The sequence below is a fragment of the Montipora capricornis genome, chromosome 3, assembly GCF_036669925.1.
Source record: "Montipora capricornis isolate CH-2021 chromosome 3, ASM3666992v2, whole genome shotgun sequence".
Classification (NCBI taxonomy): Eukaryota; Metazoa; Cnidaria; class Anthozoa; order Scleractinia; family Acroporidae; genus Montipora; species Montipora capricornis.
Window position 1 is genome coordinate 36,490,037 of NC_090885.1, and position 17,500 is coordinate 36,507,536.

The window sequence follows — 17,500 nt, forward strand, 5'->3', positions numbered from 1 at the left end:
TGGTCCCTTGATTTACCAACGATCCTAAGTCCAATATTTGAGGGGCTTAATCCTAAGCCTGGTTTTCTGAGAGTATGGCCAGATGATGACGAAGATGTCCTATTAACAGAGAGCAACTATGGGCTAGTTCCCAAAGGATCTGTTTTATCCTACCAACAGTCCCTTCCAAGTAAAAAGACTGCAGCTGCAACAAACCTCAGTCTTCCTGTGCCTGACTTTCAGCTTCCAGTTTTTACCCACCCTCCAACTGTACTGTCTGAGAAACAACAACTGCACTATGATTCCCTGACTGTCACCATGGAACAGGCCCTAGAATATGAAGAGCAGACCAGAGAACAATCTGCTTCTAAGGACTGGCACCGACTACGAAAGCATCGTCTAACAGCCTCAAACTTCAAGCAAATCTGCTCCAGGAGAAAGGATCACGAAACACTTTCAGCCAGGCTTCTGAACAGCAAAGTTGTGCAAACAGCAGCAATGAAGTATGGCATAGAGCATGAGGAAGAAGCAGCTCAACAATATGTCCAGCAGTTTGGTAGAAATGTTTTTCCAGTGGGCTTTGTGATAAACCCTTCCCTCCCACACCTAGGCTGTAGCCCAGATAGAAGGGTTTATGATGCAACAGAAAATCATTCATGGGGTCTGTTGGAAATTAAATGTTCCATGTCTGACTATTTGTCAGACCTTAAGTATCTAAAGGTAAATGAAAGAAGTGGTACCTATAGTTTAAGAAAGACCCATGCTTATTATCACCAAGCCATGGGTTGTATAGGACTAACAGGTAGTGCATGGGAGGATTTTTTTGTTTATTGTCGCAAAGAGTTTCATTGTGAGAGAATTTACTATGATGCTGATTATTTTTCTGAAATGCTTGAAAAACTCAACATGTTTTATTTCAACTTTCATTTGTCTTCTGTACAGTGAACATTAATGATGAGCAATAACTATGCTATAACTAATAACAGGCAAACCATTTTTTGCTGAAGGAAGCTAAACATCCAATTTAATTGATAAATATAAAATAATGTTGTTTGAAAATGTGAACAAATCTAGTTTAGTTAAAGTAAAGGGATTGTATTCTCTTTGGTTAACAGGATTCTAGTCCATAACATGTTACAGTATGATGTTGGGAAAGGTTCTCATCATATGGTTTAATTTTTATATTCTTTTTAAGACTACCAAAGTTTATCAAGTGCACAACTACACTTTTACTTCATCTGAAAAAAAAATAAGTTTACCGTTCATAAAATAAGGGCCCCTGAAAGTTGGTTATTAAACAAGCTACAGTCCATATCTGATTTATGCTTCCTGCAACAGTGAGGGGGATTACCCGATCAAAGTAATGAAACTCTTTAACTCTCCTAATCGCCCTTTCAACATGAACACGCAGGTTGTGTAATTTTTTGCTTTCTTGGAGGTCATTTTTAGAAAACTGCCTCTTACTGGAAAGAAATGAGGGCATGACAACTTCACATCCAAGGGGAGTTAAAAGATCCTGAATAACAAAACCTTTATCAGCCATAAGCTGATCCCCAGGCTGGAGAAGTGGTAGAAGCCCAGACTGCCTTACCAGCTCTTTGTCTGATATTGACCCCTCAAATAAAGAACTGATGTGAATTATTTCCCCTGAAGGTGAAATAACAACATTGCCCTTGTAGGTGGTGTGGCTCTTATATGACGAGTACATTTCACTATTTAAGACTAAACTTGATGGTGCCTGAACCTTTATCTCAGATGCATCAATAATTCCCCTGCAGTCTGGGTACATGGACTTGAAACAAGTGGGCATGTTCTTCTGGATTTTTGCCCTAGATGGCCAGATACAAGTACTCCCAAGCATGAAATAAAGAAAATTTATCCAGGATATAAAAACCCTGCTTACAGTTGTTTGGGAAATGTTAAAGCTATCAGCTAGTACTTGGTTTAAGGTACCAACCCTCAACTTTTGAAGAACTAAATAAAACTGGTCAAATAAACTTAGTTTGCAGCCTTGCATAGTTTTCCTAAGGCCTTCAACTTTCCTTATCCCTTTATTTCTAAGGCGTTGCATTTGGGACCAAGAATACATATTCTGTGCGGTGGGAGTCAGAGCTCTAAATGTCGCAACAAGAACATCAAAAGAAGGAAAACCGGTGTAAAACCTAATGATGCTGTTGGGTTTCATTTTTAGTTGTATATATATTGTTTGCTTATCCAGTGCTGCCTCCAACTCCTCAATTCTCTGATTTGCTGCTTCAAGCAGCTCCTCTGTGGTCTTGGCAGGCTCACCAGAAAAATATAATCGTGGCAATTCAAGGTAGGTGTGTATATGGGCTCGGGGGAGTTTGAAACAACAGGAGAGGATAGCAGTTCCGGTTGGGCCTCCATAGAACTTTCCTCAACACAAGCTTGGCCGGAAGTTGATGCTATGGATTAAAATGAAAAACATGAAAATACGTCCGATTATTGTACGATTTTAACCAAGGAATGTTTAAAGAAATACTGAAAACTATATTTACTTGTGACAGTGACAGTGTATATGGGCTCAGCGGAGTCTACAACAACAGGAAGGGATGACAGTTCCGGTTGGACCTCCACAGAACTTTCCTCAACACAAGCTTGGCCGGAAGTTGAAGCTATGGATTAAAATGAAAACATAAAAATACCTCTGATTATTTTACAATTTTAACCAGTGAATGTTTAAAGAAATACTGACAACAAAATTTACCTGTGACAGTAACAGGGAACGATGGAAGGCTTACATCAAATAATCTCACTCGTGCAGGTGGTGGTTCTCGTTTTTTTGGAGATTTTCTTTTCTTTGGTGATCTTGACCAGCTAAACATACTCGGAACTGCATGCTTCTCCAGAACACGCTTCCCTGTTAAAGTTGTCTTAAAATCCCCTTCCTTAAAGTGTACAGAACATACTCTTGTGCTGTTTGTTATCTATAGATGAAACAGATCATAATATTTATTGTAAACACACGTGCGCTAAGATGACATCGACAACTTAGCCAACTTACCTGGAAAGTTTTGCCCACGTCTCGCCGTATTTTCACAAGCCACTGCTTTCGAATGAATTTATCACTGGGAAATTGGTGAAAGGTGAGGTTTGGAACTTTTTTAGCGCGATTATTTTGACATTGCGGCACGCAACAGTGATCTCTGTTCGGCATGATCTTGTCTCCTCAATCGCCGGAAGTTGACCTTTACACGCGTGGCCTCGCATTGGTGTCAAAAGTTCATGACGTCAATCCAAGATGGCTGCTGTGCGATAAAGGCGAATTTAAATTCTCTGTGTTTGTTTTTATTTTGCGATGATAAGGACAACTCTACTTTGATATGGTTTAAATTTTGAAGAGAGCTTCCTGAAAGACTAATCTTCCATGTGTCTTTTCAAACCAAAAAACTATAGTTCAAACCAGGAGAATTTTACCTTGCATTCGAGCGCTAGAGCAAAAGGACGAAGTTCGTAATATTATTAGTCGCGATGGTCTCTGCTTTGGTAAATCTCTGGGGGGAAAACTGTGCACTGAGAAGGAAAACGACGGGTAAACATCTTTGCAAGGGCAGAATGATAATTCCTTCTGCGAAGATGGCTTATGTTGCTCCTGTTGAATGAGGAAATGGTCTGTTTGTTTCATTGGAATCATTTGAAAGTGAGACATAAGCTTAAGTTCTTTTCATGCCCGCATTCCACTCATTCGGCAACTTGGATAAGTCACTTACCTGCCCTCCATTCTCATATTTTACAACACTAGTTACTTTTACAAGAGCGAGGCAATAAAATAAAGAAAATAAGTCTTAATTTTAAGAGAGGATCGCAAAAAAGTTTTGAAACTAAGTATAAATTTAACTCCAATGCTACTTGATGTTTCCCTTTTACTTGGAGTTTGGTAGTGGTCCATCGTTGAAAATATTTTTCCAGTAATTTTCCTGCAGCTGGCTGGTAACTGTGATTTTTTTCTCCAGCTTTGTCGATCACCTTGTAGAGCCTTGCTGGGATGAGGGTGGGGAGACATGAGAATCATGATAATGAAATAAGAAACCATTCACCTGCATGTGTTTGGAAAATACTGATTTCAGTTTTGCATGCATTGCACGAGCAAAAATGCACTGTGTGTAAAGATACTGAGAGACGAATGTAATCATACATCCAGCAAGACTAGAGGCATTCTGCTTCATACTCTAACATTTTATTATGCACAACTGATCCAAGGTTTCAAGGTTTCAAGGTTTTATTTGCCATGATCACATATAATGTATCAGATTTAATAAACAAAATACAAAAAATTGTAAAAAAGGCGAGGAAGCCCATAAAGAAACTATAAGAGCTTATGGAGCTATGGGCTTCCTCAAATTAGACTAAGAAATTAAGTTTAAGATAGCACTGGGACGTAATACAATATATTATTAAAAAGACGAAAGAGTGCACACACACACACATTTATCCACAAAAATACAAAAGCGTAAATACTTCGAAGAATTTGTGCTACTAACGATAAAGAAGAAATCTTTTAAGGTTTTTGCAAAACTGAGCGGTAGATCCAGATGACTTAATTTGACTGTCAAGAGAATTGAAAAATTTAGGGCCTTGGAAGCGGATTAAAAATTTTCGTATATTAGTTCAAACTAATGGAATATAAAAATTGGAATTGGATGAGTTTCTAGTGTTATAAGGATGAATATAATTAGCCAGTGTAAACATGTCATTAAATGAATTCGGAAGTAAACCTTTAGAGAAGAAAAACATAAACTTGCCTAAATGAAACAAAACAACATTACTGAATTTTAAAACTTCGAGATCTCGAAAAATAGGATCTGTATGGGAATCAAAGGGAACTTTAGCAACAATTCTAATTGCTTTCTTCTGGAAAGTAACTATTCTTTCAGTTTCACCACCCAATGATAGACCCACAATGGCTCTATCTGGACCCACAATGACTCTATCTGATTCCTTTTCAACAACAACAACCACAACAACTACTACGGTATGTGTTACCACAAAACACAATATACAGTAACTCAAATATCTCTAATTTTATTGTTGTAAGTACCGTATATTCATTATTAAGACTATTACAAGTAGGAGCATTCTCAGAAGTTAATATCCAAACCCATGCTCAGCAAGAGAAAGACTAGAATAACATACAGCTGTATTAATGAAAGTAAGACAGTTTACTTGAATTAAAAAACCAAATTATATTTGCTTGTTCAAACATTGACTTAGAAGGTGTGGCAAGTAAATAATTATCGTCCCTTTTCTATACAATTTTGAAGAGCTGTTTGGAAACCATCTTGTATTAATCACTGACATGCCCACATCTGTGATGTTTAATTTGCAGTAATACTGTTGTCATCATGCAGGGCCTCATGCAGGAAAAAATGAGAGATGAATAACAACCCTGGCTTTTTTCATCACAAAACCAATAAAATATTCAATGCTGAAATCCTCATCACAATCTCTGAAAACAATCTGGAATGTTGCTTTCCATGCATGGTTTGACCAGATCAGCACACACACACCAGGAAGAGTTTTAGACTGAAGCACTGGAATAAGAATAAAAGACATGTTTAAGAAACAACAGGAAACTGATCAAAGTAAAACAATAATATTATTATCACTTGGTCATTTTCATGCACAGATGTCACTTAAGATACTTGAAAAAAACATGGAAATCTGTGCCCTATTTGTAAAGATCCCCTTATAAAAAAAACTAAACAACTTAACTGACTCCCTTAATAAGAGGTTTTGTCTAACAATGCAGATAAAAACAGTTGCTCACATCTTGAAAGTAATGACAGTCAAAATGACAGCCAGCCAGATATCAACACTTTCCACAAGATTTCTTCAGGTCAGATGAGTGGGACAATGAAATCAACAGAAATCTAGAGATCAATTAAATTTAATCATACCACAACCTGGTGTGTCCTGCAAAGCAACACAGAGCTGGAAAAGAAAGAGCATCACCATCTACCATACAAACCATTGCTCTTGCTGTGGAGAACCAGGTCACAGAAAAATCATGGCTCTCGTATCACATGTCAGAGGTTAAAACTTCTGTTTTGTCAAAACCCTCCGCGTTTTTAGAGGAATTGCTCTTAGGCGAAAAACAGTAAACGAAAAATGTTATCAGTTTAAAATTTACAACTTTTAGGTCTTCAACGGTGTGACCGAAACACGAGCAAACATGGTTTGGCAAAGATAACTTCCCTGGAAACGACATAAACAAATAAATATTTCATGCCTAAAATAAGCTTACCTCTTTTGACTTTCTCGTTGGAAACAACTCGGAACTACTGTTTAGTTTTTCTGTCGAGGCCATGTTGAGGGTGAGATCTTGATCATCAAAAGGTCCAATAGAACTTTTCCTTCACCGCCGAATAAACTCAAAAACAAAGAGCTCAAAAGCTCGAATCAAATGAACCAAAATGTGTTCGAGGCGGAGCATGCGCACTCATTTTGCCGCGGTGTCATCTAATACATGTAAGATAGAATAAAACGAGCTCCTTAGACTTAACCTGGGCGCGCTTTAATTGACGTAAGATGTAAAGCCGCTTGTTCACTTTCTTTACTATCTCATCTACATGTGCGTTCCATTTAAGATCAACAGAGAAGGTGACACCTAACATCTTAGCTTTATGAACGCACTCTAAATCCTTACTATTGACCACAATTGGGTCAAAGTCAGGTGGGGATCTTGAAAATGAGATGCGTAGTTCCTTACATTTGCCCTCGTTCAACTGGAATCCGTTTATAGCTACCTGTCTACTTAGATCGTCAACGAGACGCTGAAGATCACTGTTCTGGCTCCTTTGGACAACCTCAGATATCGTGGTGTCGTCCACGTACTTCCACATATTGTAGTTTCCAGTAGTCGACAGATCGTCAATCATAATCACAAAAAGCCAAGGACCGAGCTTTGTGCCCTGTGGGACTCCGGATGGAATGGAGCCCCACTCGGAAAAACAGTCCTGGCTAAGCTTTACTCTTTGCCTTCTACACGTCAAAAAGTCAGTGATCCAGGTAATGATGGAACTTGGTAGACTATAAGTCATCAATTTAGGCGTTCCAGTCTGCATGAAATCATCTCTCACCTCTGTCTCGAGAAGACCAGACACGCACGGTTCTTACGTTACGTTTATGCCCCTGTAGAATCAACCGAAATCTCAACTCCTTGTCAAAAGTTAACCAGCATGTTAATATTTTTGGTAGGCTACAATACTCGTCACATTTGTTGGAACACCCATCGCCGTTTCCCCCTTCCTGAATGGGGGAAGGGGGATGTGGTATAAGCTACGATCTTGTAACACGATGATTCTGACTATTTGCTAAGTGTTCCAACTAAATATGTCTAGTATTGTGGGTTGCGTACGGCAAATTTTGATTGACAACTCCATCCCCTGGAGTCCACGAGGACTACTCTGATTGGTCTAGCTCAGCGACCCGTTTTTGGGTCTCTAAAATTGGCGCCTATCAAGCATGAAAGTCCTTCTTTCCGGGCGCCATCTAGATGAGACGAAGGAATTTTCGAAAGTCTATGACGATAGCAAAGATCTTTTTTTTATATATGAAGCCTTGGTAAAAGGCAATAACTCGTTCGCGCAATTTTCAAACACAAATTCCGCCAGAAGTTTTCAAACAGACAAGAATAGCAACTTTCTTTCATCAGAAGGGATTTTGTCAGAGAACAGCTGCATCTTCCCTTTTCCAAGCATGGAAATTTTTTAAGGCGGTGAATTAATTAGAAATTGAAGTTGCTCTTACACGCGACCTCTATAGTGAAATAGGCCGGTCTTAACTAAATTGGGAATTAAAAGAAAATATAGTATACCAAAATTTCCTTCCTTTTTGGCTATATCTGTTTAGATAATTCACGCATTTTGATTGGTTTTCGCCTATGATCTATTAGAAGACAGACGCATAGCTGACGGCATCATAAAGACTTAAAGTGGTACTTTCAAATAATCACTTCCTTCATTTCTTCAGATTTTGAAAGTGTGTTTGCTTTTAAATACCTGCTTGGCAAATTTTGAGATTTGATTTTTATCCAAAGGCTGTTTACTTTGAGTGTAAATTTTGGATTTCACGGTCCGCCATTACTCACTTACTGACCGACTGGACCTCAGAGGGTTGGGTCTAAGGAAAAGTGACTTCATTCACTCAATAGCTTAAATTTCAGCGTGTAAACGCAGTTTATTATGCATGCAAAACACGAGTTTAAAAATCTGAAAGCCCGGAACTCCCGAGCTGCATATTAATTCAGTCACGTACAAGTGCATTGCATTCTTAAACTAGTGAGTCTTTGACGTACCTTTCTCCTGGATCCAGCTTTCTCAAAATTTGAAAGTACTAGCGGATCATTCGTATCAGCTGGGCAAAGGCCCATATATAAGAATGACACAAAAATAGATAAAAACCCCCTTACGTAAATCGTCTCACTTATATAGCGACTGTGGCAACCCCCGGACGTAATTTACCCTGGGACACCAGTATTTATACCCCTGAATGTAAGACGTTATAAACCCCTGAATGTAAGACTTTTAAAACCCCCTGAATGTAAGGCACTTTCAAAACCCCTGAATGTAAGATGTTTTCTACCCCTGATTGTAAGACGTTATAAACCCCTGAATGTAGGACGTTTTAAACCCCTGAATGTAAGACGTTTTCTACTCCTGAATGTAAGACTTTTAATACCCCTGAATGAGGTTGTGAATGGGGTTAACCGACTAGCGAGAAAGGACTAGAAAATATTACTGACTACGGACAAAACGAGGAAAAAATTACCGATTAGCGACAAAAAAATTAACTGGAATTTACCGACAGCCGACAAAGGTCGAAAATCTTAACCGACAACCGACAAAGTAATGAATTTTTAACCGACAACCGACATGTGGACCCCCCCATTCAGACCCTCCTGAATGTAAGACGTTATAAACCCCTGAATGAAAGGCACTTTCAATCCCTGAATGTAGGACGTTACAAACCCTTGAATGTAAGACGCTTTAATCCCCTGAATGTAAGACTTTTAAAACCCCTGAATGTAAGGGACTTTCAACCCCTGAATGTAAGACGATTTACGTAAGGGGGTTTTTATCTATTTTTTGTGTTACTCTTATATATGGGCCTGTGCTCAGCTGCTACGAATCATCCGTACTAGCGTACCATTAATAGGGAATTTCCAGTTAAAAGAAACAAGTTTCCCTTTTGAAATTAAGGCTTAAAACTTGAATGATCACTTAGTGTTTACTTAACATAGTTTTGAAATGCAAAGAAAAAAAGATTTGACTTTTTGATTATAGTACCACTTCAATTCTTTTATGAAAGCAAATAAATTCCATGTTGACGGGTGCCTGTTCAGTAACAAGAGCCTACAATTAGCTTAAACTTGGGCCTGCATAAATACAGTGGTGTATGGTTAATTTAGCTCTAAAGAAAAGAAAAGAGAAAAGTCTGCCCTTCTTACATCGACCTTACATTGCGCGTCTCATGATGTTCGAATGATGTATGTAAGAACGCCTTGCTGGGATTAATAATATTCCGCTGTCTGAAAACAGATGACTTACATGTTTTTTGGCACCTTTTTAATGTACTACTGCTGCCTTTGACGCATGGAATGTAAACCAGTGTTGTCGTTTCACGAAAACAAATTAAAACTATTAGAGGGAGATATATTTTGTATTAACCAGTTCTTGTTTGAATGATTTACAACAAAGATAACACGGATTAATTTCTTGCTGTTGCAGAGCGTTGTTTTGTGAGATTGTAGTTCATAGGGGAAACTGAATCTCTCAATACACGATTTTTACATCAAATACTCTGAAACACTTGTTCGCTGCTTGTCTTTTGGTTATCACTTGTCAGATGTACACTATGAGTTTCGCTTTGGAAAAGTACCACGCAACCCTCGTATTGCATGTGAACCCCTCGCAGAAGCAGTTCGAGGTTCAGCTGGCACCTTTGCAAGTGGAAGAAATCCTATCTCTTTCTAATTGACTCGTCGTTTGCTTTTACGTATTAAAATCACAACCCATGTTTTACAGGTTCGTCTCTACTTTTTGTCTGACTTTCATCGGTAAATGAGGAATAAATAATTTATAATAATTTGCATTTAAATATAAGGCGCGCTATACATACACTCACGCTGAGAAAAAATACCACCTTTGAATCCGCAATGAAGACAAAACAAATATAAACACACGATCTATAAGTGACAGAATAGGTTTAACGTCAGTCTATCTAGTCTTTGAAGTCTGGGACTGAGCTAAATTTGTTATCCTGGGAGATCAGTGCATAATTTATTCGCTTCATGCTAAATTCGTCCAGTCTGGCCAATTTTATTACTTAATTTCGTCATTTAAACTCACTTAATGACGATATTTTCACTCAATTTTTGTCTCGTTTTATATGCAGTGCACCATTATGTAATCAATAATGTAATCCTAAAAACTTATTCACTTTTACAACGGAATCAAGTAACCCTTATACCCCACATGTTGTCGTAATTTTATACTACACCAAAAAGTATTAGAATCAGAACGTTCTTTGTTTTTGTTTTTTTTTTTTCCCAATTTTACTAAAACGGCCGTAGGACGTAGCTATAGGACGTCCACTTAATGGACTGTAGTCTGATACTTACTGATTACAGCTGATGAGCTGTCTATCTTTCTGGAGAATTCTTCATTTTTCTTGCCAAGATTTAAATCGCTTAAAATCATTTTCTTGTGACCTTGTGAGGAGACTTTAAACTTGTAGTAGAAACAATATCGAATTACACCTTTTTTTGGTTCCATTGTAGGAAAATATAGATTCACCCATGGTACATTTTTGGCCATGACTTCAAATTTAGGTGCGACAATCAGGAAATAATATTTTTTCCCAAATATATCTCCATCTCTGGAAATAACAACCCTCCCCTCAATTTCCAGATATATTCGCGATCCTAGCCTGATGATGCACAGACTCTGATTTATTTCGTGCTCCAGCAACGAAGAAACATAAGGCTTAGGTTTACTAAACTATTGACAAATAAAAAGTGCCGTTAAATGTTTTAGACAGACAATAGTATGCTTCTAAGCTGAATCGCCTTTTACCTTAAAGCACAAGACTTAATTTTTATTCAATATCCTTTTTGTGAGTAGCAAAGCACCACAGGAAAATCAATCATCCGATTTCCAAAAAGTCATGCCAGTGTTAACGACTGCGTTATTAGCTGCAGAACGGGACAGACGTCTGAGGTTTAATTGATCTCATATGCAGGTAACTTGCAAATCTGTAAAAGCCTGCACTTCAAAAAGTTCTAAGAACGCTACAGTTATTCATTTCCTTCTTGGAGTTGACCGAGGAAAGTACCTTTCTGCGCTTTGCGAAATTCAAACTCCTTTTTAGTAGTCAACGTTCGCTCATCTCAAGTGAAAATGTTGACCAAGACTTTTTACTTGTTTACATGTCTGTTACTGTTGTCAATGATGGAGAGAGCCAGGGGTAAGTTTTGTTTTAGTTTTAAAAATCGGATTGACTTTTGGACTGATTAGTTCAGCCCTACCGTTTATAACAAAATTGATTCTTCACTGGTCATATTTACGGATATCCATGGGCAGTCCAACCTCCCTTAGAGAGAGTTTGCACTTATGCTCAGGATTGAAAGCATTAACTAAAAATTTGCGCACAAAAATGATACATCGCAAAGTTTGCAATAATTTCGTCTTCGACGACTAAATGCCATTTAACCAGAATCAAATGCAAATATAGCAAGGATAAAAAAAATACCGCAAACGAATGATGCCTAAGTAACAGAAACCAAGGCATTGAGAGATTTAGCAAGAAATTTCAAAGAAAATTGTCAAAAAGTAGCAAGGATTTTGATTGCCATGGCAAAAGCGCGCTATGAAGAATCTACGGGGTAACAAGTTACTCAGAAAGGAATGTAATAAAGTAAGAACAACAGAAAAAAGTTAGTATAAAAGCGGTTAGTAAAATGTTTGCGAACAAAAAATATCGACCTTAACAAGGATTGTCTTTAACGGCGAAATGTCCGTTAACAAGAGTCGCAAATAGCGCAAGAATAACAACTTTCAAAAAACAAAGAACGAGCAAGCAGCAAACAGCATTTACATTTCAACAGTCGCAAAAATGTTTTTAGATGTTCGCAATTCCTGCCAACAATAACCACAGACATCGCAAAAATTAGACAAAAGTCAGCCCACAGCAAGCAACGGCAACATGCCCGCCAACAAAAATCGCAAATTTATTAAATAAGTAAGTCTTTGATTGCACTCACGTGACAAGGCGGCCATGTTGGTGCCAAAACAATAGAGAAATGTAGCTCAAGTTTTGCATAAAAATAGAGTCAAATTCCCAAAAGAAATTTTCGCTGTTGTTCTTTCCACCAACATAATGACACTAGGGAGCAAAAGGGGCCCTAGGAAGGGAACAAATATGACAAATATCGCAAGGCACGGGGATTTTTCTTTCAAAATGATGGAGGGATGCCATCCTAGTTGTGCTTTGAGATATATGATGCTAAATAACAGGAGGAGCAAATAAACGTGGCTCCTGTTTATTTATTTAATTAGTTAGCTTAAACTCACAACGACTGAACACAATATCGAATGGGGCAATTTTGAGATTATTGCATCGGGAAAAACAGATGATCATTGTAAAATAGAAGAGACATTGTATATCCAGGAGCTGAAGCCCTCTATGAATTCGAAAGCTAGCAGTGAGAAGTTGTTATTATTTGTTTATTAGTAATAATCAATCACTGTCAATGTTTTCTTGTTATTTTAAGATCGTTTTTACTATCTCTATAGTGCCCATATCTATTTATTTCGTATATAAGAAATTTTTGAAAATGTTACTTTTGAGAATGAATGCAGAGAAGCATACGAAACCCCAAGTGAATGTAAAATGCATTTTTTTTTATCTCCCCAGTTAGTTATGTTAACTTCGCGAAGACTTTGGTCGCGTCTTTTCGATGGGGTAGATATTGACAAAAATGTCATTTACCCACAACCGAAATGCACTGTTTCCGGTGAAAGGGCAACTGATTGACAGGATAGCACAGTTTTGACTGCCGCGCGCACTGCGGACGCGGGTTCCGTATGCAAGGATTGGATAAGCAATCAGAATCGTTACAAGATATACGCTAGTTAATGTAAGACGCAGCAATATAAAAATGCACGCGCGCTATCAAGCGAGCGCGTTACAACGCAGTCTGAAATTGAACTTAAATGCATACAGAAAAAGTCGTCACTACTCAGTCCCAGAGGGTGTATTGATCGAAGCTGGTAGGCCCACAGAGCCTCCATATCCCAATGCATTACTTCGTTACAACATTTGTCTATTAGGCGGACCCTAACGTCGGTGGTGGTGTAATGGTTATCACACCCGACTTGTAACGGGGGAACGTTGGTTCAAATCCCGCTCAGGGCCAATTTTCTTTCAAACCTTTATTCAGTTAAAAATATGAGTATTTGGGGAGTACGTGGTCAGGGTTTTAGTGGATCTGTACTCGATCGACTATTTATAGCATTTTAATAACGCAACGTACTTGCAACCTACAGAACAAATTCGATTCGCTCGACCACGTGTCCTCTAATTTATGCTCATACATTACAAGGGTTTCTCTCAGAGAATTAGAATAGAAGAGGAATATTTAATTTAAAGAACAATATTTAGTGATTTTAGATATTAACGACGCGACATCAGCATAAGCATCCTCATCATCGAAAACCGAAAGTAAAAATTGATGAATTTTGTGCTTAAAAGGTCTCTTCCTAAATATACGCAGATCAGGCTTCAAGCAATTCCACACCTTAGCTCCAGGGATCGAAAAAAATTAAGCCGAGCACTAAAACTTGAGATCACTTGAATAGGTGAAGAGATGACAAATATTCCTTAGCGCAGAATTTAAAGTTAGACGAGAGGTTACTTACCTTGAGGTGTAATTATAATTCTCTGAAGATTATGGGCTAAATTTGCATACTTCCTTCAATACTAACAAGTCAGCGGTCACTTTCCAAAGTAATTGTAATGTAAATGAGAACGGTACATAACCCCAGGCGTGCTGCATAATAATCAGTTCTTCCTGGTAGTGTGAGTCAGTGGCGAAGGCATAAGGTAACTGAGGGGCAGGAGATGCTGGGAGGTAAACTAGTCCCATAATGTTCCGCATATCTTCAGAGAATTATAATTACACGTCAAGGTAAGTAACCTCTGGTCTAATTTTAAATTCTCTTTCCGACATGTTCCGCGTCATGGGCTTAATTTGCTACTATAGAGCACCGACGCCAATGGACACGAAAACAAGGTCAGTCCAAGAGGCATAACAGAGTGACATTCAAAAGAGAAGTTTGTTGAGACCTTAAACGAGATCAACAGCATTAACAGCTGAGTCTAGCGTACCTGGCTCAACAGATCTCCAGTAGAATCTACGAAACTTACTATCATTAGACCAATTGGCCAGCTTAAGGATATGCCCCACGGCCATACCCTTGTTGTAAGTTGCCGACGTAACAGCCCCCTAACGCTATGAGCTTTGAAAACGGAAGTGTCTATGCCCGCACCAGACAAGACTGTGTTAACCCATGAAGCGTCCATCAGGATTGACGAAGGATATAAACAGTCAGAAATCTGTCGAGTTTCTAAGATTACAAGTACGTGGGATGTACGCAGAAACTGTACTCATAGTAGAGACATGTGGCTTTGATGGCATGGAGGGAAAATTAACTATAACTGATGGTTTGCCAGGTCTCGATGTCTTTAAACGTTCTGTAACAATAAATTGAATTGAATCTTTATGATGTATTAAATTACTGATACTAAGGGCACCAAGAGTGTGAGACCTTCCAGCTAAGCATAAGTGTCAGCCGCTTTAGGCTAAGACTATTTAAAGGAAAAAAGTTCCTAGATAGTGTGTCAAGACAGACACATCCCAAGTTGAAGAATAACATGGTAGGTTATAAATATCCTTTAAAATAAAAGTCTAGACACTAATGGATCAGAGCCAACTGTTGTGTCATCACGTGGCCGCAGTGTCGATGACGAGGCTGATCTATAAGGGTTCAATGTACTGTAGCTCAAGCCCTCTCCAAAGCAATCTGTAAGACATTCCTTTCACGGCACCAGCCTCTCCACTTTTTCCAAACTGCTTGGTACCGTTTTTCTGTACCTGTTCTCCAGCTTGCACAGATAAGGTTGGTCGCTTGAGAAGAAATTCCCTCTTCTGAGAGAGATTTCCGGACACAACCCAAGCAGAAAGCCTCATCGCTCCTGCTTGTGTGGTCGAACTAGCAGATCCTCTCACTGTGGCAACAGTACAGTACGGTTGCACTAGAGAATTTAGAAGCACTGTGGTACCAGCCCTTCGACGGTGGGTCAGACAGGAGCTATTGGTATTGCCACAGCTTTGTCCCTGCGCACCTTCGCCAATATGGCAGAGATAAGACCGAAAGGTGGAAAAATGTAACAACTCATATTAGACCAGGACAGGGAAAAAGCATCAACTGCATATGCCCCTGAGTCAAGATGCCAAAAAACATATTTCTCAACCTTAAAGTTCAGCCTAGATGCAAGTAAATCTTTATTAGGGATCCAAATGGTTGACTGGAGATCACTGAAGATGGTTGGATGCAGGGACCACTCGAGGTCCTCAACAAAACGACTTGAGGCAGAATCAGCCTCAACATTTAAAACCCCAAGGGACATATTGAGCACCATTACCAAATCTCCTTCGCAAGTGTGTTAACAAGGTCAGATCTTATTCCACCCATGTTATTGATATAAGATACTGCAGTGGTATTGTCCAATTTAAGCCTTCTTGACCCAGAACCTTTAGATCTTTCAAAGGACTTTTTGACAACTTCTCTCATAGCCGATTTCTTTACGATGGGCTTTCCTTCAAAACATAATGAACTGCCTTCCAAGGAGAGCTTATCTTTGTTACGCCAAAAAAATGTAGCCAAGGTGGTTTGATATAGTGGAAGTGACTGGAATGCACTATGCGTGCGAAATACGGGTGCATTTTTTTGCGGGCTAAAATGGTGAATTTGGTGGGTTATAATGTATTTGTTAAACCAATAAAAAGTGAATATCAAACAATGTTACAATTCAATGAAAGCCAACTAAAATCGAGAAGTCATTTCAGTGTTCGCAGCCGGTTTCTTACGGCGTTGGTGTCTAAAAACACATAATTCAATGAAGAATTGGTGAATTATCAATCTTCTTAGCAAAAGGACAAAGTTCTATAATTGTCCTCTCTTGATATTATTGAGCCGACGGTCTTTGTTCAGTTTTGAGCAGCTGCCATACGTTGTTATCTCTCAGCCCTAATAATCAAAGGACGCCATTGGGCAACTCGTGGATTAAGTATTTTACCAGTGGGAAACGTCTGGTGAACTTGCAGTTTGTTAGAAAATGGGTAGTACCATGCGTGTTCCCTTTCAAAGAGCAAAGGCTTTATTGACCAGCTTTTGTTGCACACTTTACAAAAAACGTATTTCAATAAAAATAAAAATTTTCTCAAAAGATCGTATTTCTGGCCTAAAAAATAAGCATGTAGAAAATGGGGTTGTCAGGCCTGCACAGCTCCCAAACTAGTGGTTTAACATTTCTCGTACTTTGGTTCTTACGAATATCTCTTGGAATGATCCCCCTGTTCTGTACGTGAGGGGCGGATCCTTGTAGATTTCGCTCTGAGTCAGCAATGGTTGCTGCTTTATCAAATGCCAGTTTTCTGTCATGGTTTGTTTTAGGCATGGCACTGATGATTGATATTAATATTGTGCGACAAAAGACAAGATTTGTTCGTTTTCCTTTTGATTTTGTAGGCGGGCTTGTTTCCTATCTTCATTCTTTACATTTGACAGAGACGTTTTATAAGACTTCCTGGGTAGCCTCTTTCTAGCAAATACGATTTGAGCATTTTAATGTTATCTTCAAAGAATTTTTGGAGAGTTTGTTCTAAGAAGTCGTAGAGCCTCTTCTTTAATGAAGCCTTCTTAATTTTTTACACCCCGTCGGTGAGACGAACTGAAATGTCTCAGTACGCTTAAAATGAGCGCGCACGTTATAGACTGTGTCTTTTTCCTTCAGAGATGCTGGTATCCAGGAATGTTATTTACGATTTCATTCGTAAATTTGATTGTGGGGTGATGCTTGTTTGCGTGTTCAGCAGACCGGGTAATTTTGCTTCTAGTCAGAGCAAGACTACGTTGTTTAATTTACGTTTTGATACTTGTAAGTTTTAGCTTGTCTTTTCTGTAACATGACTTCGTTGGTATTTTTTTAATAATGAAGAAATGAAACAGTGTATGGTTTGTAAATGCAACTATGAGTAAGTAGTAGAAGTCGTTTAAATAACCATTGGTCAGGCACCAGCAATAAAGCTGTCGAAACTCATTCTGTATCCTGGTAGCAAGGAGACACCACATTTACACCTAAACCACCTAATCTGACAACCCATTCCGCTTTACTTGGCCTGTACCAATTCCGAAAGCTTGGGAATATTGTTACCTTT

The 17,500-nt window shown here is 38.7% G+C and overlaps 2 protein-coding genes, 1 long non-coding RNA gene and 1 pseudogene across 21 annotated transcripts in view; 2 read left to right on the forward strand and 2 right to left on the reverse strand.

Annotated features, from left to right (window-relative positions):
- LOC138041790 (uncharacterized) overlaps positions 1-924 on the forward strand; it is a 1,962-nt gene extending 1,038 nt beyond the window's left edge. Inside the window, exon 3 of the mRNA XM_068887495.1 lies at positions 1-924. This exon is cut by the window's left edge and continues 165 nt beyond it. Coding sequence (XP_068743596.1) covers positions 1-924 — 924 coding nt within the window.
- The window catches only part of LOC138040980 (uncharacterized), a 233,648-nt gene that overhangs the window by 187,228 nt on the left and 28,920 nt on the right, over positions 1-17,500 (forward strand). For 7 of the 19 annotated variants that reach the window (XM_068886723.1, XM_068886722.1, XM_068886721.1 and 4 more), the window contains exon 1: positions 11,258-11,466. The exons of 2 other annotated variants lie outside the window; for them this stretch is intronic. In XM_068886723.1, coding sequence (XP_068742824.1) covers positions 11,400-11,466 — 67 coding nt within the window. In that variant the 5' untranslated portion in view covers positions 11,258-11,399. Of the gene's footprint in view, positions 1-11,256; positions 11,467-17,500 lie in introns of those variants that run through there. 10 more of the 19 variants (XM_068886717.1, XM_068886714.1, XM_068886734.1 and 7 more) reach the window with 7 other exon arrangements.
- LOC138041329 (uncharacterized) lies at positions 1,225-3,201 on the reverse strand (annotated as a pseudogene).
- LOC138040982 (uncharacterized) lies at positions 5,007-6,352 on the reverse strand. The gene is made up of 2 exons (XR_011130718.1): positions 6,245-6,352; positions 5,007-5,531 (listed from the first exon to the last, which is right to left on the reverse strand). It is a non-coding gene; the product is annotated as an uncharacterized lncRNA (long non-coding RNA).